The sequence below is a fragment of the Physella acuta genome, unplaced genomic scaffold (genome assembly GCF_028476545.2).
Source record: "Physella acuta isolate Inbredline_101_S28 unplaced genomic scaffold, ASM2847654v3 ptg001811l, whole genome shotgun sequence".
Taxonomy (NCBI): domain Eukaryota; kingdom Metazoa; phylum Mollusca; class Gastropoda; family Physidae; genus Physella; species Physella acuta.
This window is the reverse complement of record NW_026733321.1, coordinates 54,303-75,077: the sequence shown is the minus strand read 5'-3', so window position 1 is coordinate 75,077 and position 20,775 is coordinate 54,303. Positions and strand designations below refer to the sequence as shown.

The window sequence follows — 20,775 nt, the reverse complement described above, 5'->3', positions numbered from 1 at the left end:
ATACATATATATATATATGATTATACATATATATATATATATGATTATACATAGATATATATATATATATATATATATATATACAATATGTTATATATTATATGTATATATATAGTATAAAAGTTTTATTATCTAATAGCCCACAGAGAATGTTTAGCGCTTGTTATTACTCCCACTTCATACATAATGTTAATGTGGCTCAGCTGTCTCCTGCTAGTTTGATTCACTGTGTGAGCTCTGGGTTGTACTCAAACATCCAGGAGAGTTAGACAGTTTGTTTTAAAATAGTTGCACAGATACTGGGGGGAAGTAAGTCAAACCATGCCTATGTTTGGTGAATAAATGTTTGTATAAAATAGCTGTAAATACAACAGTAATTTATTCCTCACAGCAAGCTCATCAAAACACAATGTTTGTGTTCAATTGTCCAACTAGTATCTTAAAAAAAGATTTCTGATATTTCATATTGTTGCTTTTTTTTTTAGTTTGGTTGCTGAATCTGGACATCTGCAAGATTTTTGGTGTCCAGATTTTTTGTTATTAATCATCAGTTTTAAAAAATTACAGTTTTTTATTTAGAAAAAAACCCATGTTAGTTTATACCAGTGCATGTTGAAAGGAAAAATACTGAACAGTCAGGGAATTTGTTACAAACTTGTAATTCCTTTTATTAACCTTCACTTGATTCTTTTAATTTACTAAATAACTTGAATTTATTTATATTTTTTGTTGTGCTGCAAGTTAACCCATGTTTACATGGTTTTTAAAATGTTACAGAATTGTGATGGTAAAAGATGGCCTGTCAATGAGAATATCAATTTCAAACGAATGAGAATTGATTAAGTCCATCTATTGTTGTATGCATTGTGTTATGAAAGAAAAAATCAGTTGTAAACATTCAAGAAAAATCAGTTGTAAACATTCAAGGATGAGTTGTGCTGCCCTAAGCATTAACAGTGAGGAAATCATTTTTATTTTATCTTTCTTGAAAACAACAAAAACACATTTGAAATCCATACTAAGTTGATGTGTTCTACAAGTTCTGAGTATTTCAATCTTGACTAGAACACAATTTATAGTTTACATTTAACTTTTAGTTAGGCCGTTGATATTTTCAAAATGATATTTAAGTTTTTTAATGCATTGATCACAAACTAATTTAAACTGCTTTTATTAGTTTGTTTATTGTTATGACAATAATGATTTGTCTTCATCTTCATGATATGAAGGTTAAGGAATAAAATGTATATTTCAATGTAATTTTTTTCCCAGTAGTATTCAATTGTCATTAAACATGAATGTTCAAGAGTTCTATCCACTGTTGTTGTTTTTTATAAATGTAGGGAATCTATTTGTTTTCTATATGAATTATTTTCTGCACAGGTTACGTATTTTTCATAGAGTGGCACTATGAGGGGTTTGAATGGTGGAATACAAGATTTAGGTTCGAGTCTCTAAGATATCTAAGACAGCTCTGATGGGTACTTGACTCTTGTCAGGGAAAGTAAAGACATCTCACCACACAATCCCTTACAAGTCAAGGCTTAAGAAATTGCTTAACTCTACTTTCTCTTCCAGGGTCTGAATGATTATTTATTTTTTACTTTGGAAGTGATAATGTAAGAAATTATTATACAGAGCTTTAAATGGCATCTGTGGACACAGATCTTGTAAGGATTTTCTGACCAATCATAACCTTTGTTTATATCTGAACTTAATGTGAGGTCTCATTGATGTGGGTATCACCATTCTTATATTCATCTTAATTATCTAATGCTAAACAAAATACTCTCAAATACTCACAAAATATAAAGGTTAGCATAAGATTTTAAAATACATACTTTTATTAGTATTTCAAATGCATCAATGTCTTATATTATGCTAAATGAATAGTTGTCATATTAATGGTAATACTAAAATTAGCAGATAGAAATAATAAGTGTGAAACAAAAGATAATACTGTCATTTGTAACATCTCAAACTTAAATGTGCACAAAACTAGTACCTTGAACTACAGTCATAATACTTGGCATACAACACTTGACTTTCTATTGAGTCAAATGAATCCGAGGAATATATCCAAGTAAGAAGAATATATCCAATAATTAAAGTATTAGGTCCTCTAGTTTTTAAAAAGAAAAAAAAAACATTGTTAAATACAATTCAAGTGGCTTTTTAACTTCTTTATGAGCAGAAAAAAAAATTATTTTTATAATATCAGTCATGCATATTCTAAAATATTAATTATGAATATGTTTGGTGGAATTTTATTTTGATAACTGAACTCATTAGAAGGTCAAGGTTATATCCTTTAAAATACACTAAACTAATGAGAATATAAACATTATATGTACACAACCAAACCTATAATTTCTACATTATATATATTATATACAAGCTAAGGATAGTACACAACTACTTTACATGAAAACTACTTTGGGTACATTTGAGGGGGAGTAACTCTATCAGGAATACAGGAGTTAATAAAAGTTTGTCAGCTCTTGTTCCTACAACAGTGTAAAGATGTTGGCTAACAGATCTCTCAAGACTTTTGCAATAATGTTGCCTTTTCCTCTATATAGAAATGTTTTCTGTGTATAAATTACTATACAGAAGTGTTAGATAGAGTTGAATAATGGTATGCTGATGGTTAAAATATTGCACAGGATGATGTATATACAAAAATGACAAGTCAACTATAACATAAGACAAACATTTTGGCGATAGTCTTGTAATCTTAAACAAGTATTCTTTCACAAAATAATTTGATAAAATCAATTTTAATTATTAAACAACTTGAGGTCTTACAATTTTTGTTTAAAAATTGAAAATGCTTTTTTTTTTTAAATTTATCATTTTTAAAAAGCTTGTCTTATTTTAAAAATCTAAAAACCTAATTAACTGATTTTTGCAAAAAAGAACAACTAAACATTTCTTTTATTCTTTTTTGTTGGTGATTTTAAAATGTTAATATAAGATCTGTTAATTTCTTAGTCACAAAATGTTTTAAGTCTTTCAAAGCCCATTTATAGTTTTAAAAAAAAGTTTTGCAGTTGAAAAATTGCTAACTTTAAAAATAAATGTATGAATACGGCCCCTTTTTAAAATAAATTAAAATTATTTCAGTAAAAAATACATAAAATAATCTCCGCCAAAGTTGAAATGAAATATTTATACCCGTAAAATGAAAACAGTATTACCATCTTGAAAGTATGGTGATTTGTTTAAAAAAACATTATTCAATTATCATAGGGGATTCAATTTTTTTTTATTCTGATGTTTTAAATACATTAATTTTCATCAAAGAATATACATGGAATTGCTGATAATGGAGAGGGTTTTAGTTAATTAACTAAAATTTAAGTAAAAGATAAAGAAAAGGGTACTGGGCTGAACTGAAATATCTGGGCAGTTTAAAGTTAAAGCAGGGATTTTCATTCAATTGCTATATTAACTTTTTCAATTGAGCAAATTTAAAAGAAAATTGGACTATTTGTTTTAAACAAATAATTTTTGTTATGATCAGAAAATTCTAATCTATGTCCTATTATGCAGCATCAATAAATAGGTTTTTAATGTGTAATTCTATAAAGAGGTTTTTTTTCAATATAAAAATCTCCTTTCTTAATTTAAAGAGTTGCAAAAAAAAAGGTAACTCTAAATACCATGAAGTTGAGCCAAAGCCAAAACTTGTGAATATTACTAGCCCATTGCATATAGCCCTGAAAGATTGTTAATACTATGAGGATAAATCACTAGTATAAAGATATAATGAATAATGTTTTACATTAAATAATTAACAATTCAATTTGTTTCAAACATGCCAAATTTTGATATTTACTTAAAAAAACAGCCTCAATAAAAATTCACAGATTTCTTTTTCTAAAACATCAAATATTAAAAATTATATCATATTCTAAGTTGAAAAACAAAGTATCAATATAAATATATTATAGACTCAGGTACTTTTAAATAATTTCTTTGTGTAAGGCAAAAGTGGCAAAATATTAGCTAAATAAAATTATTACAATATGTCAAACAAAATAAATGTAAATATAATATTAGAAAATGTAAGAAATGTTTTTTTTTTACAAATGATTGATAAATATTTGATGTTTCAAACAAGCGAGATAAATATCAAGGAATATACATCAACTCTTCTGCATAGATGACTAGTTTTTTTTTATCACACTGATAAGTTCACTTTATTACTTAAACATAATAAATTACTTGTTAATTATTTTAAATTATCCATTAAAAAGATGAGTATCATCACAAATGTTTTTTAAGTAGCCAAGCACTGCTAATGACTATAGCACTTATTATGTATTTAATAGACAGAAATATTTAACATCTGCCAGTAAATAAAGGTCTCTGTAAATACCGTGTCTGTTGCAATAAAGATGATAGATCCTTATTTAAACAGGCAAGGAAAATTTTCATAAGTAGTTAATTGATTCCTTTGGTGTAATTAGTAATTTTTTTTTAAATTAGCACAAATTAAGATTATTAGTAACATGGGTGTAAAAATAAAAATGTTTATCAGCTTGGTTCCTTTTAAACAAATGGCAACTAACTTGAGTATAGTTTCTTATAAAATAAAACTCACAAGTCTGAGTTATCGTAATTTATATGCTTATGCATTATGTACATATATACTTATATACTATATAATTAAATATTCATAATAGGCTTTATTAATTCAATTTTATTTTAGTTCTGAATTCCATCTCATTTTAGGGAGGAGTTTAAATCTAGTTTTTTTTTTTGGAGCAGCTACAACTCTAAATGATAGAGTTACCAGTGATATTGCACAATGAGATTTTTATGTACACAAGTCTGACCATTATCTGACACTGGCCAAGACTCTCATAAAGCAGACAAATCAATATGGCTCAAATATGAAGCAAACATAATGTGTAAAAATCATGTATCATTTTTTTTTAACAGAACAAAACTTGTGAACAATGAACACCGGGATATCATTTTCATTTCAAGATTTCTCATGAATAAAAATAACTGAAAACAGGTTGATAAAAATAACTTTTTACACATTACAGTTGCATGCTATTAAATAAACAAGGTACATAAAATAATCTATACCTGCTTTATCAACTAAATTGGAAGATTTTGTTTTAGTAAGAATATTTATGGATTGTACAGAATCAATAAAAAGCAACGCAATGATTAGATCTAACACTAGGAACAAAAATTTTAATATAAACACAATGAAATGCTTGACTTCCACAAACATTTTTTCTTTATACTTTGAAATCTCAATTATACTTTACTGATTTGATGAAGGCCTGATTGTATACACATTTTATAACTATTTCCTCAATTTCTTTGTTCAACAGCTATTCAACTATAGTTAATCTCAAGTGACTATCTACTGAGTTGCTTTTTATTGGGGATTCCATATTTGATTTCCTAAATGCATAAGTCTCCAAAAACAATAACAGAGCACCAGCAGTTTGTAAAATTTCAGCAGTATTTTGCACTACCCACTCAAGATTATAATATAATAATTAATATTTATATTGTATTATGGCAAATTGTTCTTTATGCATACAATTCTAATAGTTTTATGATAACTATAGCAGAATTAATTTTTGTAGTGTTTTTGTGTGTAAAATATATTTCTATATTATTATTGGTATTATTGGTATTATGATATTATTGTATAGCAACAAGAACATCACTTTTTTGGCTTGGCTTGGCCAGTGTTGCTGGTGCCAGTGTTGGTATTGCCAGTAGTGCTACTGCCACTGATGAAAACAGACAAGATCAATCTCAGGATCAGTGGAAACATGAGGAACGGGAGCAGAACCCAGGTGAGAGGATGACCTGGAAAAAAGACAAAGAATTCTGTCTTAAGTTCATAGTAGACACACGGTGCACAAGAGAGCTTTTTTTTCAGAGATTGAAAACAGCAATAAACATATTCAAAAAACTGTACTTAGGGGAAGCAGAGGTTTACAAAAAACAGAAGAGATTACTTGAGCAAAAGCTTCCAAACATTTTGTCACCCTGCTTCCCATGAAAAACAAAAATATCTTGGCACCTCACCTTCCTCCCCTAATCCCATAAAAGATACATTTAACCCCAATGATTACAGTTATCTGTATAACCATATCCCTTATATTGTCATAACATTTTTTTAAATTTGTAGGCCTATTAAAAAAGTAAAGATTCCTCTTTAGACCTAGCAATCCATGGATTGTAGAGTTCATGTTTCTTGACCTTGTCATATGAAGTGATAATGTGGTCAGCACTATGCCCAGCCACCTATACTTTCCCTAACATGATTTAAGTACCCATCAGAGATGGGTGGACTCAGGGACATTCTTCTCACTTGAACCTGGATTCTAACTCGAGACTTAGGGTTATTAGTCTAGCACTCTACCGCTAAACCACACTGTCCTCTGTAGGCCTATAATTCTGTGAAATTCTTCTTGCCTCCCAAGCACTAGTGCACACCTCCCGCAGTTTACAAACAGTTGTTCTAGCACCAAGACCTACTTAAATTTATTTAAAACAGAAGTTGTTCTTTAATATTAAGTGAGCTATACAACTATTGTATTTAACTCCACACAGATTCATCTCAAATTAGTTTAAAAAGATATTTATACTTACTTAAGTTAATATTAGGCCAAGCATTAGTCAACCAATCAGCCTTTTTGTTCTGTTCCCCAGGCTTGGCAACAGTAATATCACTCTTAACTACCTTCTGCTGTGGAAACAGTGACATTACTCGGTTCACTGTATTTCTCCGAGGACTTGAGAGGATGTGAACAGGAATAATCTCCCCTGAATCATCAACCGGCACAGAGTCATTGTTCAAGTCTTGGTTTGATTCCGTCCTGCTACCAGAGGTACAAGGACCGTGTAATTGCACTTTAGATTTCTGTTCCTCCTGTATTTGTTTCTTTTTTTTCTCTCTCTTTAGTTCCTCTAGCATCTCTTTTGCCTCCCTCAACATCCTTTCACTTTCTGAGTTGTCTTCCTTGGCAGGAAATATCTCTGCAAACTTTCGCCTCTCTGCTTCTTGCATAGCACTGATTCGTATTTCTTTTATTCTTCTTTCCATGCTCTCCAATCTGTTGTTTTGTTCATTCTGAAGTTTTGATAAAACAGGGTGATTGTCTAAATACCGATAGTTCCGCATTTTTGAGAATTTGCTCCTCAAAGATCGTCGAGTATTTTCAAGAGTGTTTGAAGGGTTTAAATCTGAACTGTTGTGTTGCTCAATGGGATTCACTGGTGGTTGAACTGATGTGTTACTTACAGTTTCATTCTCTAGCGGGCTCATACAGACTGGGAAGGGTACAACATGTTTAGACTCAGCCTCTTGGAGCTGAATGTGCTTCCTCAGAGTTCGTAACTGCTGAGCCATTTCTTTTTGTTTTTGCCACCTGGCTAGTCTAGACTCTTCATCTTCTAGAATTGTGATTGGTTTTTTGCTTTCTGACTTCACTGCCAGCGAGTTCTTAACTTTTATAGATGGCGCTGAAGTCAACCCATGTGATGTGGTGCTTGCAGCTTGTTCAGTAGAACTCTCTAAAGAAGGAGGTGATGTCAGCAAGGATGATAACTCTCTCTTCCTGTTTTCATGGTGCTTTAAAATGTCTATAATTTCATCCATTTCTGGACTTCTTGATTGCACAATCCTCGAAGCGTTGCCAGTCAAATTTCTGTTTAAAGACATAGTGCTTCTCTCCATTTCAGTGCCAGCGTGTGCAGGACCTAAACAACAATTGGATGTTGAGTAGCTGGGACAAGAGTCATACCCATCTCCTGGAAATCTCAGGTCATCGTAGGCACTCTGCAGACAACGCTCACAGCCAAAGTTTGTTGAGTTTTCAAGTGAACCCGAAAAAGTTCTCCTGCCACTTGGGTGCTGGCAGTGAAAACAAGATGAAGATGAGAGACTCAGGGTTCTGATAACGTCGGCACTGGCGCTCCTTGGTACATCGAAATTTGGCAAACCCATCTGTACTCTTTTCTTTCGCTTTCTCTCCTTTCTTCTCTTCTTGCTTTGGGCTGCACCCATCTCTAGAAAAGAAAATTGCAAAACGTCAAGTTTTATTATTTTGCACTTACTTATAAATATAACTGAGAAAAAGTAATAAAAGAAAAATAGTTTCAAAATCCACATTAATCACTGCCATAAGAATATTTGGTTCATTTCAATTAGCCATACCCAAATATTTAAGCTCAAACTTTAAACCTTAAACTTTGGCTTAGTGTAAGGTTGTTTGGGTACTTATAAGCACCACATTTTTTTTAATGAAATGGAAAGATGTGTTGTAGTTTAAGAAAAGAAAAATTAAACATAATTTTTAATTTAATCCATTTATTTTCAGATTAACAGGGCGAGTAGATATATTTATAATGTTGTAAAAGCAAGTGATACCTGAGGAAATGGAGCTAATTTTTAAAAAATTGGAATCTGAAAGAGCAAAAGCTCATTTAATGTGTTCTTCGCTGGTTGAAAACTATTCCCACCATTTTTATGTTATTTCTTATTAGAGCAGGAAACATTGTTAACATCATTTCCTACAAGTAATATAACATTAGGGTGAACTTTTTAAACGAAATCAGACGACAAATATTTAGAGCTGTAAAATAGTTTATAAAGTATATCCATTCTCTTTTAAGCCCGTGAGTTGTTAAAAAAAAAAGTTGTATAATTTTAAATACTGGAATCTAAAATTTGATAATAACACAGCAAATCGCTGTAAAAAACAATAGCAAACATTTTAGAAAAAAAAGTCTGATTTTCTTGATAAATGTAGCGCTTATATAGCAACAGTTTGCAATATTTGTTTACTTATCCCATTCTTTAAAAAATAACTATACAACTTTGAAAAGTTACCTCCCATTTATTTTTTAAAATAGGTCTTAATATTTGTAAAGGGAAGCTATTCTGTTTATTCGCTATCTATCCATGAGATGATGCATCTAGAATGGAATGGGAAGAAAACACTTAAAACTCATACTTGCAGGTGGATGTTGCTTCTAAAAATACACACTACTGAAGATGCGGTGCAACCGTTCTGAAACTACTTCACAAATTCTGAGCACACGAGTTTTTACCGAGAGAAAGTCAAAGTAATACACCTATCTTCCATTCCCCACCCAATACGATAGAAAAAGCATTAGTGGTTGACAGACACAAGTTAAACCTAAATTATTATTTTTTTGTGTTTGGTGTTTAATTTCTGGTCATGATATCAAGGCAGAACGACAACACAGTTAACCGATTCTTAAACGATGTTAGAAGTTGGTGGGGGTGGCAAGAAAGAGAGTATGTTCGTGTGTGGTGAGTTTTCTTACACATATCCTACTACATAGGACATCAATTGTAATGAAACCTCAGCCTAAGATGGCAATAGCTAAGAGTGTAGCTCTACACGAAGCATCTACAAGATAGAAACAAAGCAGCCAATAATAAATAAGACAGTTTTAAAGTCGGGCGAACTATCCCGCAAGTTCTGAAGCGACCAGTGAAGAGAAGGTTGAAGTAGATTTGAGGGGGGGGGGAAGAGAAGGTTCGTCTGACTCAAGGTAACAACACCCTTGAGGCGAGATGGGGAATTAGTGAAAACATTCATTATAAGATACTTTTCAAATGACTCATGGTTTTTCTCGCACCCAGCTGGGGGACACGATTGTGAAGACTCGCTGTCAGGTCGATACACATGTACACACACATAAACACACACACACACATAAACACACACACACACACTTACAAGCACATTCACTCACACGGTGGTCGAACTTTTTTTTGAACACATAGACATAGACTCAAACACAGACACGCGTCGATCGGAACATTCACCAGTTTAACATGTTGGCACGTCCATTTTTACACATACACACAAACAAACAAACAAACAAACAAACGTACATATAAACAGACACGCGTGCTGTTACGATGATGACGCATTAGTAAGCATCGATACATCCACTAGTGTGTCATGACTGTTACATGGACAACATCAGCTTCCATCAATTACATCGACGGTTACATGGACAACATCAGCTTACATCAATACATTGATAGTTACAAGGCCAACATCAACTTACATCAATTACATCGACTGGCACACGGAAAACACCAGCTTACATCAATTACATCGACGGTTACATGGACAACATCAGCTTACATCAACTACATCGACGGTTACATGGACAACATCAGCTTACATCAATTACATCGACGGTTACATGGACAACGTCAGCTTACATCAATTACATCGACGGTTACATGGACAACGTCAACTTACATCAATTACATCGACGGTTACATGGACAACGTCAGCTTACATCAATTACATCGATGGTTACATGGACAACATCAACTTACATCAATTATATCGACTGGCACACGGAAAACACCAGCTTACATCATTACATCGACTGTTACATGGACAACACCATCAATTACATCGACTGATCAGCTTACATCAATTATAAAAATTAAGCTTGTGAAAACAAGTTATGAGTGTCCAAATGATAGAAATGTAGGTGTTAAACAAGACCGCTTGGATGATGTGACTACTTCTGTATTGCCCCTAGCTTGCCATTACAATGTAAATAGGTAGAAGAGCGGTGAGAATCCAATAACGAGGCAATAATTAGGACAAACCAAGGGTGAGAAACAGACACACAGATAATGGTATCGGTAAATCATGCTCGTTAGAGTATTGTTTTAATTGGTCTTATAAATGGGGAGGGGGAGGGGAATAAAAGGCATGAACCAACATCTCCACTTCCAAGGTTTCTTTCAGACACTTTTTCAACGAGGGGAGGGGGGGGGACTGGTTAAAGCATACACTTTTCTAAATATTTTTTTCTATTTCGTCTGGGGGGGGGGGGGTGGAATGGACGTGAGGGATGTCAGAATGAAATTATACAATATGACTCAATTCTCTTATGGTTAGACGTCATGTTTTTTTTTCACTGTAATTTTTGTTAAGCTGATTGGATGAAAAAAAAAATAATGCAAGCTTAACACGAACACAGAGATGGGTTGCCCCGTAGCATCGATGGCTATAAATAACATATCTAATCTCACTAACACTAACCTAAATTAGGTTTCGAATTCCAAAAAACATCTCAGTCGTCATTCGCCTTTTTTTTTCCCCCTGTAGAAACTTGTGTTGGCAAGGTGTGAGCGAGTCAGTCGGTGGCTGGGTGGATGTGGATGGAACCTGGGAGGGAGAAGAGAACCTCGTGACTCACGCTGTCTTTAATGTTATTGTTTTTAAAGTGGCGCACTGTTAGTTACATCAAGGGCAAACTGGCATCTACATCTGGTAGTAGCCAGTTTAAACTGGGTTGAGTATGATCAGTTGCTCGGTTTAAACTGGGTTGAGTATGATCAGTTGCTCAGTTTAAGCCAGGTAAAGTTTGATCAGTTGCCCAGTTTAAAACAGGTAAAGTTTCGATCAGTTGCCCAGTTTAAAACAGGTAAAGTTTAGATCAGTTGCCCAGTTTACAACAGGTAAAGTTTAGATCAATTGCCCAGTTTACAACAGGTCAAGTTTAGATCAATTACCCAGTTTACAACAGGTAAAGTTTGATCAGTTGCCCAGTTTACAACAGGTAAAGTTTAGATCAATTACCCAGTTTACAAAAACAGGTAAAGTTTGATCAGTTGCTCAGTTTACAAAAGGTAAAGTTTGATCAGTTGCCCAGTTTACAAAAGGTAAAGTTTAGATCAGTTGCCCAGATTAAAACAGGTAAAGTTTAGATAATTTGCCCAGTTTACAACAGGTAAAGTTTGATCAGTTGCCCAGTTTACAACAGGTAAAGTTACGACCAATTTTCATTTTCAGAATAATTTTTCAACCAGCTCAAACCAGAATAAGCTTTGATCAGTTATCCAGGTGTAACGAGAATAATCTAGATTAAGATCGGATGCGATAACAACCTCTCCGTCATCTTTATTTGAAAACGAAAGTCACTTTACCCATAGTTGTAATCTACCGTCAGTGAGTCATGCCAAATATACACACACTAAAATATGAGGACCGTTATGGGGGGGGGGGGGGGGGGGGGAGGGGGCTGATTAGCTTAAACACAATAACGGATAGTCGTTAGTTACAGATTGTCGTTAGGCAAAAACAAAACAATATTCAAGACAATGTTTTACAAGTAATTTACGACAGTTTTCCGACTAGTTTACGATTTCGACAACGGCCTCTGGCAAAATGTACTTTCCATTCAGGGTACAAGACGGAAGTGTACCCAAAATAACCACAACTCGACTAGAAACATATCGTATTTTAAAAAATATTTTTATACCCTGTCGAACGTTAGCAATAACCAACACACAAGAGAGCGTGTTTTTTTTTTTAATTTAAAAAAACGAATCCTATCTTATTTTAAGTATTAACGACGTCAATGATTTAAGCGTCACCAAACTCCAATGACATCGTATCGAAAGTAAATTTGAAAACCATGTTCTTAGAAATATAGTAGTCCTACAATCCACCTCCCATTGACAATTCAATCGCCTATTTTAAAACCACACATCCACCACTACAGATACTGAATTAAGAAAACGTGAAAACATTTTATTCTAAATACGTGAATTGTTTCTTAGCTTGGGTTAGTACTTGCAGGGATTTCTGTACTGATCGCAACTCTCGGAATCGGATTTTAATTTTTAAAAATTCACCATTAAATGAGTTTACTATTTCTGTGCTCCCTCAAATGAGGAGTCAAAAAGAAGAGCACTCATTTAACCATAATCAGACACAGAAGATGAGCTAAGAATGAGAACATACACATTGGTTAAGACTGCTCTTATATGGACACCACAGGTCAAGAGAAAACAAAGACGGCCAAAAGAAACTTGGGAGTAGACCAATGGAGAAAGTGTTGAAGGAAAGAGGCCTAACATTCCAACAGGCTGAGGTTCTAGCTAGAGACAGGACAAAATAGTGCTCACTTATTGGTGCCTTATGCGCAAATGGGCATGAGGGGATGATGACGATTTCTCTGCTTTGAAGCCAATGTAGGTTGTTGTGCAGATAGACAATACTGCGTATGAGTGAACTATAAAATAAGTAAACGTAACTTTAAAAAAAATAATTAAAAACTCATTATTTTTAAGTTATGATTAAGTCATCAACTTTAAATTGACTAAACTACTTTAAAACTAATGATACATTTAGCTTCCCGTATTTGAGAGATCGTCTTAAAAATAAAGCCGTAATTTTTTAAAGAAGGTTATCCAACGACGTGTTAAAAATAGCCGCTAGCGTAGCCGTATCAAACCACACTATAAACATTGATATCAACACTAGGCCCGGATTGAGTTCAAACCCTATATTATAAGGCCAGTGTGGCACAACAGTACACTATTTAAAAAAAAAACATAAGTCAACATGCTTTTATATTGTGTGTCACCAATCGTTGTGTGTTTACCAGAGGATAAACAGAGTTTCTTCCAGGCATCTCTTCGAACAAAATGGAATTTATATAGAAAATATATACTTTTAACAGTGTCCGAAGCCCGCCACCTCCCTGAGAGAAGGAGAAAAAAGTCTGGAAGAAACACTGTAAACAAACAAATCTTTTCTATCCCAGAATGGTGACACCCTAATAATAATATATTGTTAATTTACTATTATGTAATTATGTTACCCTCTGCTTTCCCGTACGGCCGACACGTTTATTTCTGTATGTAGTGTTGAAACATTTAATACTGTACAAATAAACGGTACGAAAAAACAATCCACTTTTGGCAAGAAATTTAACCGTAAATAAAAACAACGGTCGCATTTTTTAGCTGGGCGTAGTCACTTGTATAGTCTACGTAGCTAAAAACAAGCGCATGTAATTTAACTGTAGCGGGCATTCCATTCATCCTAGTGCTGTTAACGTTAGTCTAGTCGTCGGTCAGGGCCGAGTGGTTACATAATACAGGGGGGGGGGCGAACTGAAGGGTTCAGTTTTATTTAGACAGATTAGATCTACGATGGTTTCTGATATTTCTCTTGACGTAGGCTACTTAAAAAATATTAGTGTGGGATTTAGTCGGCGTATAGTAGGGAAAAAAATGAAATGCTATTAAAAAATAAATTTCCGGATCAGTGTGGTAGAAATCTACTAAGGTCAAAATAAATTAAGTATAATGTACAGATTCATATAAAAACAATGAGGACTTGGGTAGAGATACAAACAAAATAATTACAGCGAATTGGCCTAAGTCATAACGTTTAATTTTTAACAAGTTGGTTACTGTTTGATCGCAACAACAAAGATATTTGAATTATCACGCAATAATATGTAATGTAAGTCGTATTCGTTAATCACAGCTAGAAAATAAAAATGTGGGTTGTTGTTGTTTTTGTTTTTTTTAAAAAAAGGTAATTCTGAATGCGTTTTGTTTTTCGTCCAAGTTACAAGAACCTTCACACAATAAAATGATGTGGCGTAATTTATCTTGTGAGATTAATGTTTCACACCCACGAACGCAGCGTGCGGATGCGTGCACGTAACTGCTGTCATGTGGCCAGGAACAACCACGTGTTTCAAAGCCAAACTTTAAACAGAACGAAAACTGGGGAAACGCTGATATTATCGGTTTTAAAGACAAATTGTAATCGATATAAAATATTACTATATTAAATATTGTATTTAAATCCTCAGATAGTTTCAATTAAGGCGAACATTGTATTTAAACATGGGTGTGTTTGGACTTGTCTACACACAAAAGTAACTACTTCAACCCAGTGGCGGAACTAGAAAAAAAGGACAACCCCGCAAAAAAATTTTTTGGGCCCTATATAAATATATATATATATATATATATATATATATATATATATATATATATATAGGCCTATATATATATATATATATATATATATATATATATATATATATATATATATATATATATATATATATATATATATATATATATATATATAAACACAATACGAAACACGAACTTAGAATACTCAATACGGGCTTGTTCGAAATTTGAAAAATTAAAAATTCTTAGGTGTTATTTGTAATTAAAATATGTTACAACAACACATTATCTGTGTAAGTGCGATTAGCCTGTTTTCAAATTCTCTGTTTCAATTTCTGACATAATGCTTCCTAAATTACAAGTCGGTCAAAAGAATATGAAGCATGAAAGCTTTAAAAGCGAATGGTTTCTCGCCTTATGTTTATTTTTATGTTTTTTTGTGTTTATATTATTAGTTTTTAATACATTTCCTTTTTATTCTATGTCATTCTTATTGCGTATTTAAAAAAAAATAATTTAGAGAAGTAATTGCTTTTTAATTTGTTTAGTGCAAATCTATTATACGTTTCTTAAGATCACACATATTTGACTTTTAAAAAAAGGGAATAAGTCATGGTTTGAACATTTGCCTTTTACACTACATTCATGTAGCCTATATATTTTTTCCTTTACGAAACAGCGTGTGTTAGCTACTGTAGAACATTACTACTGTAGTAGATCTGTTTGTTTTTTACAAGAAAATTATTTTTTTAACTATAAAAAAAAATGATTATGGTCGGCTGCGGGCCCCTAATCGGCCTGGGCCCCCACGCATTGCGGGGTCTGGCGGCACTGTAGTTCCGCCCCTGCTTCAACCCCATTAAGACCGCCACCCTCATTTAGTCTAAGCATACCATATGCATGGTAATTATATAACCTAACCAGAGCTTAACATTTTTCCTAATTATGAATCACCCCTCCACCAGGAACATACTCATTACATAAACAGCTGCTCTGTAACCATGTAATGGGTTTACTCATGTGAGTCACCTCCCCTTACGGCATTTAGTAAATAAAATGTTGCCATACATGATTTAGAAGAAAACAAGTTAATTAAAAAGTCTAGTGACATTAATGCGCAATTTCCTTATGTTATCTAAAAATAGCTCTGACGTATAATGCTGGGATGCGTTCAAGCTAGAAGAACGATCGGTTTGTAGGTGTTTATGTAATTTTAAAATTTGTGACTAAACGAGAGGATATTTTTGAAAACTTTCTTCGGCAATATTGTTCTAAATTATGGCAGGAATCGATTGGTACATGTTTCAAGTCGCTAAGTGGTCTGGTTGCCGAGATATGGGCCAAAAACTGCATTTGTTCGAGGTTTTTTGGCTTTTCCGGGAAATACATGAAAGAAACCCGGAATTTTTATGGCCTATGCTCATTCTCGTAACTTGCTTAACATAATTGCTTTTGGAACTAGTCATCGATATTGCTTCGTTGAGGAGGAGATACGACTTAAAGCCCGGACACACATTCATCCATACATTCATTCATCCATCCATCCATCCATTCCCAGAAATGACGCGTTAATAAACGCAATTCTCCAGAATGGAAATTGCGCTAAAAATACTTTAGGAGTGAAAAAGTACAAAGCAATGTATTCGTGTATCACGTTGTAAACATAATTTATTGTATAGTAAACATAATATAAACAAAATCGCATATGCACACTAGGCCATTTAAGATGTTTCACCTTAGCATTGCATACATTACTATAACCTGCTAAATTGCATGCATTTTAAATGTGGTAGTAATTTTATAAGAAGTAACAAAACAATAGAGCAATATATATATATATATATATATATATATATATATATATATATATATATATATATATATATATATACACACATCATTTTAGATTTGTGTATAAAGTAATACGAGATTTATCAACAGGGTTATTTCTGTTCCCTTAAATTATATTGGGAGATGTTTTATTTACATTCCAGGCATATCTGCAACACTTTGGCCGATTGTTTGCAGAAACCTGGCCAATTAAGATAGAGAAATACACAAATGGTTTGTGTTTGATTACATCCAAATATTTACTCCATGGAAATGTGGGCGTGGCATTATATTTGTATGGTTGAAAATAAAATTTTGTTTTGAAAAAATCTAGGTGGCAATGGAAGTCACTCTCTGTGATTTAACATGGCCGTTTATCTTTAAAACCACCAAACCCATTAAAACCACCAGCCGCATTAAAACCACCAAACCCATTAAAACCACCAGCCGCATTAAAACCACCAAACCCATTAAAACCACCAGCCGCATTAAAACCACCAACCCCATTAAAACCAACATCCCCAGTAAAACCACCAACCCCATTAAAACCACCATGCCCATTAAAACCACCAACCCCATTAAAACCACTAGTCACATTAAAAACCACCAACCCCATTAAAACCACCAAACCCATGAAAACCACCAGCCGCATTAAAACCACCAACCCCATTAAAACCAACATCCCCAGTAAAACCACCAACCCCATTAAAACCACCATGCCCATTAAAACCACCAACCCCATTAAAACCACCAAACCCATTATAAAACCACCAGTCCTATTATAAAACCACAAGTCCGATTAAAACCAACACACCTAAGTAGATCACAAACTGTTACTATCTTCGACATTAGCTGAGGACACTCGTGACCGCACCAATAAAAGAACGAGCTATTCATTAAGACAGCAATATATTTTGAGGATCATTGTGTACACAAATAGAAATTTACCACGTCAAAAAACAGCCACACCCTGATGTGTGTGTGTGTGTGTCTACCCACCTACATGATAATTCACACCTACACTGTGAGTCGGTTAATTATCTCCATTTAATCTCAAGACCCTCCTTGTACTCATGCGCAAGAATTGAACAACCAGTAGTTACATAGCCCTGTGACGCTGCCTTCACGTAGTCCAACTTTTCTTTAGCTTCTTTTTAGAAACAGTGAACGCGTGTTAGTGGAATAGTCTATTGTACAGTTTGTTCGAATTGAAAAAAATAAATTTTGTATGTCTTAAGAAAAGTAAGGGTTTATTAGTGCTAAACAAACGTCATCCATTTAGGACCGATAGTCTGCATGTAACCCATCATAGTAGAAGTCACAGTCTATCACAGTTGAAACCTGCTTCCAAGTAAAGTATCCTTTCAAACCTTACGGTCCACTGAAAAGGCGGAGAAGAGTTCACCTGTTTCGGTGACCTCGGCATATGAAGGGATTGTGTGGTCAGCCCTTTACCCAGCCGCCTTTATTTTGCCTAACGTGAGTCTGGTACCCATCAGAGCTGGGTGGACTTAAGGACATCCTACGGACTAGGGCCCGGGATAAGAACTCAAGAATTTCGGGATAGCATTCGAATGCTCTACGGGTCGGCGTGGTCGAGTCGGTAAAGCTCATGGGTTGCTAAACCGAAAAGTCTCGAGTTCGAACCCTCGGGCAGATGAGGTTCGTTAGCTGGGGACAGCCACTCTTCTAGGAGAGACAACTCCAAAATCACACAACTACTGCCTTGTAGCTTGTTTTTGGTTGGACAAAGGCTATGGAAGCAAATCCATAAAGAAAAGCAGGCTGAAATCGGAGTCAATGGCCTCAATGGCGCATAACCAGTTGACACGTATCCTTAATTGTGTTGGAGGCGTGGTCGAGTCGGCAAAAACCTCATGGTTGATACATTCGAAAAAAGTCTCGAGTTCAAACCCACTGGCAGATAAATCTCAATCCCTTTCAACACAAATAATTAAGAACGAAGAAGAAGAATGCTCTACTATTCGACCGCAAGTAGCGGTGAGAAAGATTTACGAAACTGATGTATAGAAGTAAATTGTAAGCAAATCTAGGACTCCTTCGTTTATGTAATAGTAGTATAAAGACATCACATTAAGTGCAAACAAAAATCAAATGATTTTGGATCAATTCTGCCCAACAAGTTGGCACACGAGCAGATTATTGTTTGTGATGTGTCCAATATGGGGTAACGGCATTGCGCCTCTTGATGCACGTTATCACGCAGTTTCTAAAAATAGACCAAAGATATCCGGTGCTATATTTAAGTCAGGCACAAATCAAACGCAGCGGAAGGTTATGGGCCGTTAAAACCTTTTGCATCGGTTAAAAAACACGTTTAGGAATTTTAAAGTCTGATTGTTTTAAGCATATAATGGTTTAACATGTATTTTCATAAATATTTAAAAAACATCGTTTTGTTTTGTCCAAAATCTATTTATATATTTGCGTGACTATGGGCATTTGCTTTGCTATTACAAAAGCATCAATAGTCGTTGCGTAATGGAGGAAGAGTGGGAGGACGACAGCATTTGGGGAGCACCAAAATTAATGAAAATGGAGGAGCAGGGAGGGGGGTTAAATTCTGCATGGGAGGGTTGGTGAGCACACGTTGGGGGATTGCGAAATACAGGGTAAAATGTGGCTCAGGTCGACAGTGTGTACATTATTGACTAGTGATGGGCTAGGTGTTGAAACATCACTCAGTGTTATCTCACGGTATAGAAAATACACAGGTGTGTTCGTGGGACGGGCCAGTTGTGAAGACAGAAAAAAAAATACATATTCGTAGGATGAGGCGGTGATGAAGATAGTTAAAACCATGTTTTCGTAGGTTGAAGCGGTAATGGAGACAAAAACAGTACACGTGTGGCCTATTCGTGGAAGGAGAATGATAATTGAAAAAAAAATCTTAACACTTTAATGGTTACACACAATAAATCTACTCAACATTATACAATAAGGCATATATTTTTTGTCATCTGTTGTCAGGCAACGTTAACTTTAGTTCGGGTTTTATTTGGTTGATTCTAAGTTTATCATGACAGCTTTTGTTATATATTCGGCATCGCCGTTTCCTGTAATTTAGATTTAGGGTTGAGCTATCAAAAGTATGATTAACATCGATATCGGTTTGGTTATTATGGGGGAAGATCAAAAGAATGTATGTACATGTCATTACTTAACAGAAGACGTTCACACTCCTGAAGCTGACATTTTACCCCCCCCCCCCCCCCCCTTCACAACTTAATACTTAATGGAAATATGGGAACTTCCCTATGCACTTTTTCTCCACTGTTTTAAGTTTTTAAATTTACAAAAAAAAAAAAAAAAAAAAAAGAAAAAAAGAAAAAAAAAGAAAAAGGTTTGTATGAACCATCTGGGGTCCTTACTTCTACTTGTTGTGAGAATCCCTGCAGCAACTTGTTTCGTCTCTATCTGCGCCATTCTGCTCTCGTCACGCCCAACCCGACGAGCCTCGGATATTTTTAAATACCAATCACCGAAAATAGCCAAAAGAAACACGGAAACCCGCCAGCAATCAGCATCTCGTAGAAGCTGTGATGAATAACCTCTTTGCGGCACTAGTCGCGTCTTGAAGCGCTAATTCGATAACGGTTACGCCGTTGGTTACCACTGGAAGTCTGGGAGAGGGAGCGCAGTTCTACCAGGCTGGGTCAGACCGGTTCGAGGAAAAGTGAGGTGGAGGGGAGGTGAAAATGATGACATATGGGATTGGAATGACGTAAGGCAGTGGGTTTGTAATTGTGGAGGCAGGTGAGAAACGTATTCTCAACGCACCCCACTACCCACCCGCTCTCTTCATAAACAGAAGGAAAGGTGCAAAAGGATAATGACGTAAAAGACGCCAACCTTGACCTACACGTGAGGTGGGTAGAAAAGGTGGGAAGGGGGGGGGGGTGAGTAGAAATAGTAACACGGCCAGGTTGGGGAAAAGGTAAGTCGGAGAATGAATGAGGCTAGGAGGAAGGTGAGAGGGAAACTCAATGGGGGGACGTGCAGTAAGGGAAGGACATTAGAACTTCAAATGACCTATTGGACAAGACCAGCTATCTTGAGTATAATTCAAATCATATTTCAACATAAGTACAGAGTAATCGCATTTTTTAAAGTGTAAAATTAAAAAAAAAAAGCACAAGCAC

At 34.6% G+C, this 20,775-nt stretch overlaps 1 protein-coding gene across 1 annotated transcript; it reads right to left on the bottom strand.

Annotated features, from left to right (window-relative positions):
• Positions 1-5,698: 5,698 nt before the first annotated feature.
• LOC131930648 (uncharacterized) lies at positions 5,699-20,222 on the bottom strand. Its single transcript, XM_059287232.1, has 3 exons — positions 20,005-20,222; positions 6,637-8,055; positions 5,699-5,847 (listed from the first exon to the last, which is right to left on the bottom strand). Exons 1-3 carry the CDS (start codon positions 20,057-20,059, stop codon positions 5,699-5,701), a joined length of 1,623 nt encoding a protein of 540 aa, XP_059143215.1. The 5' UTR covers positions 20,060-20,222.
• Positions 20,223-20,775: the final 553 nt, after the last annotated feature.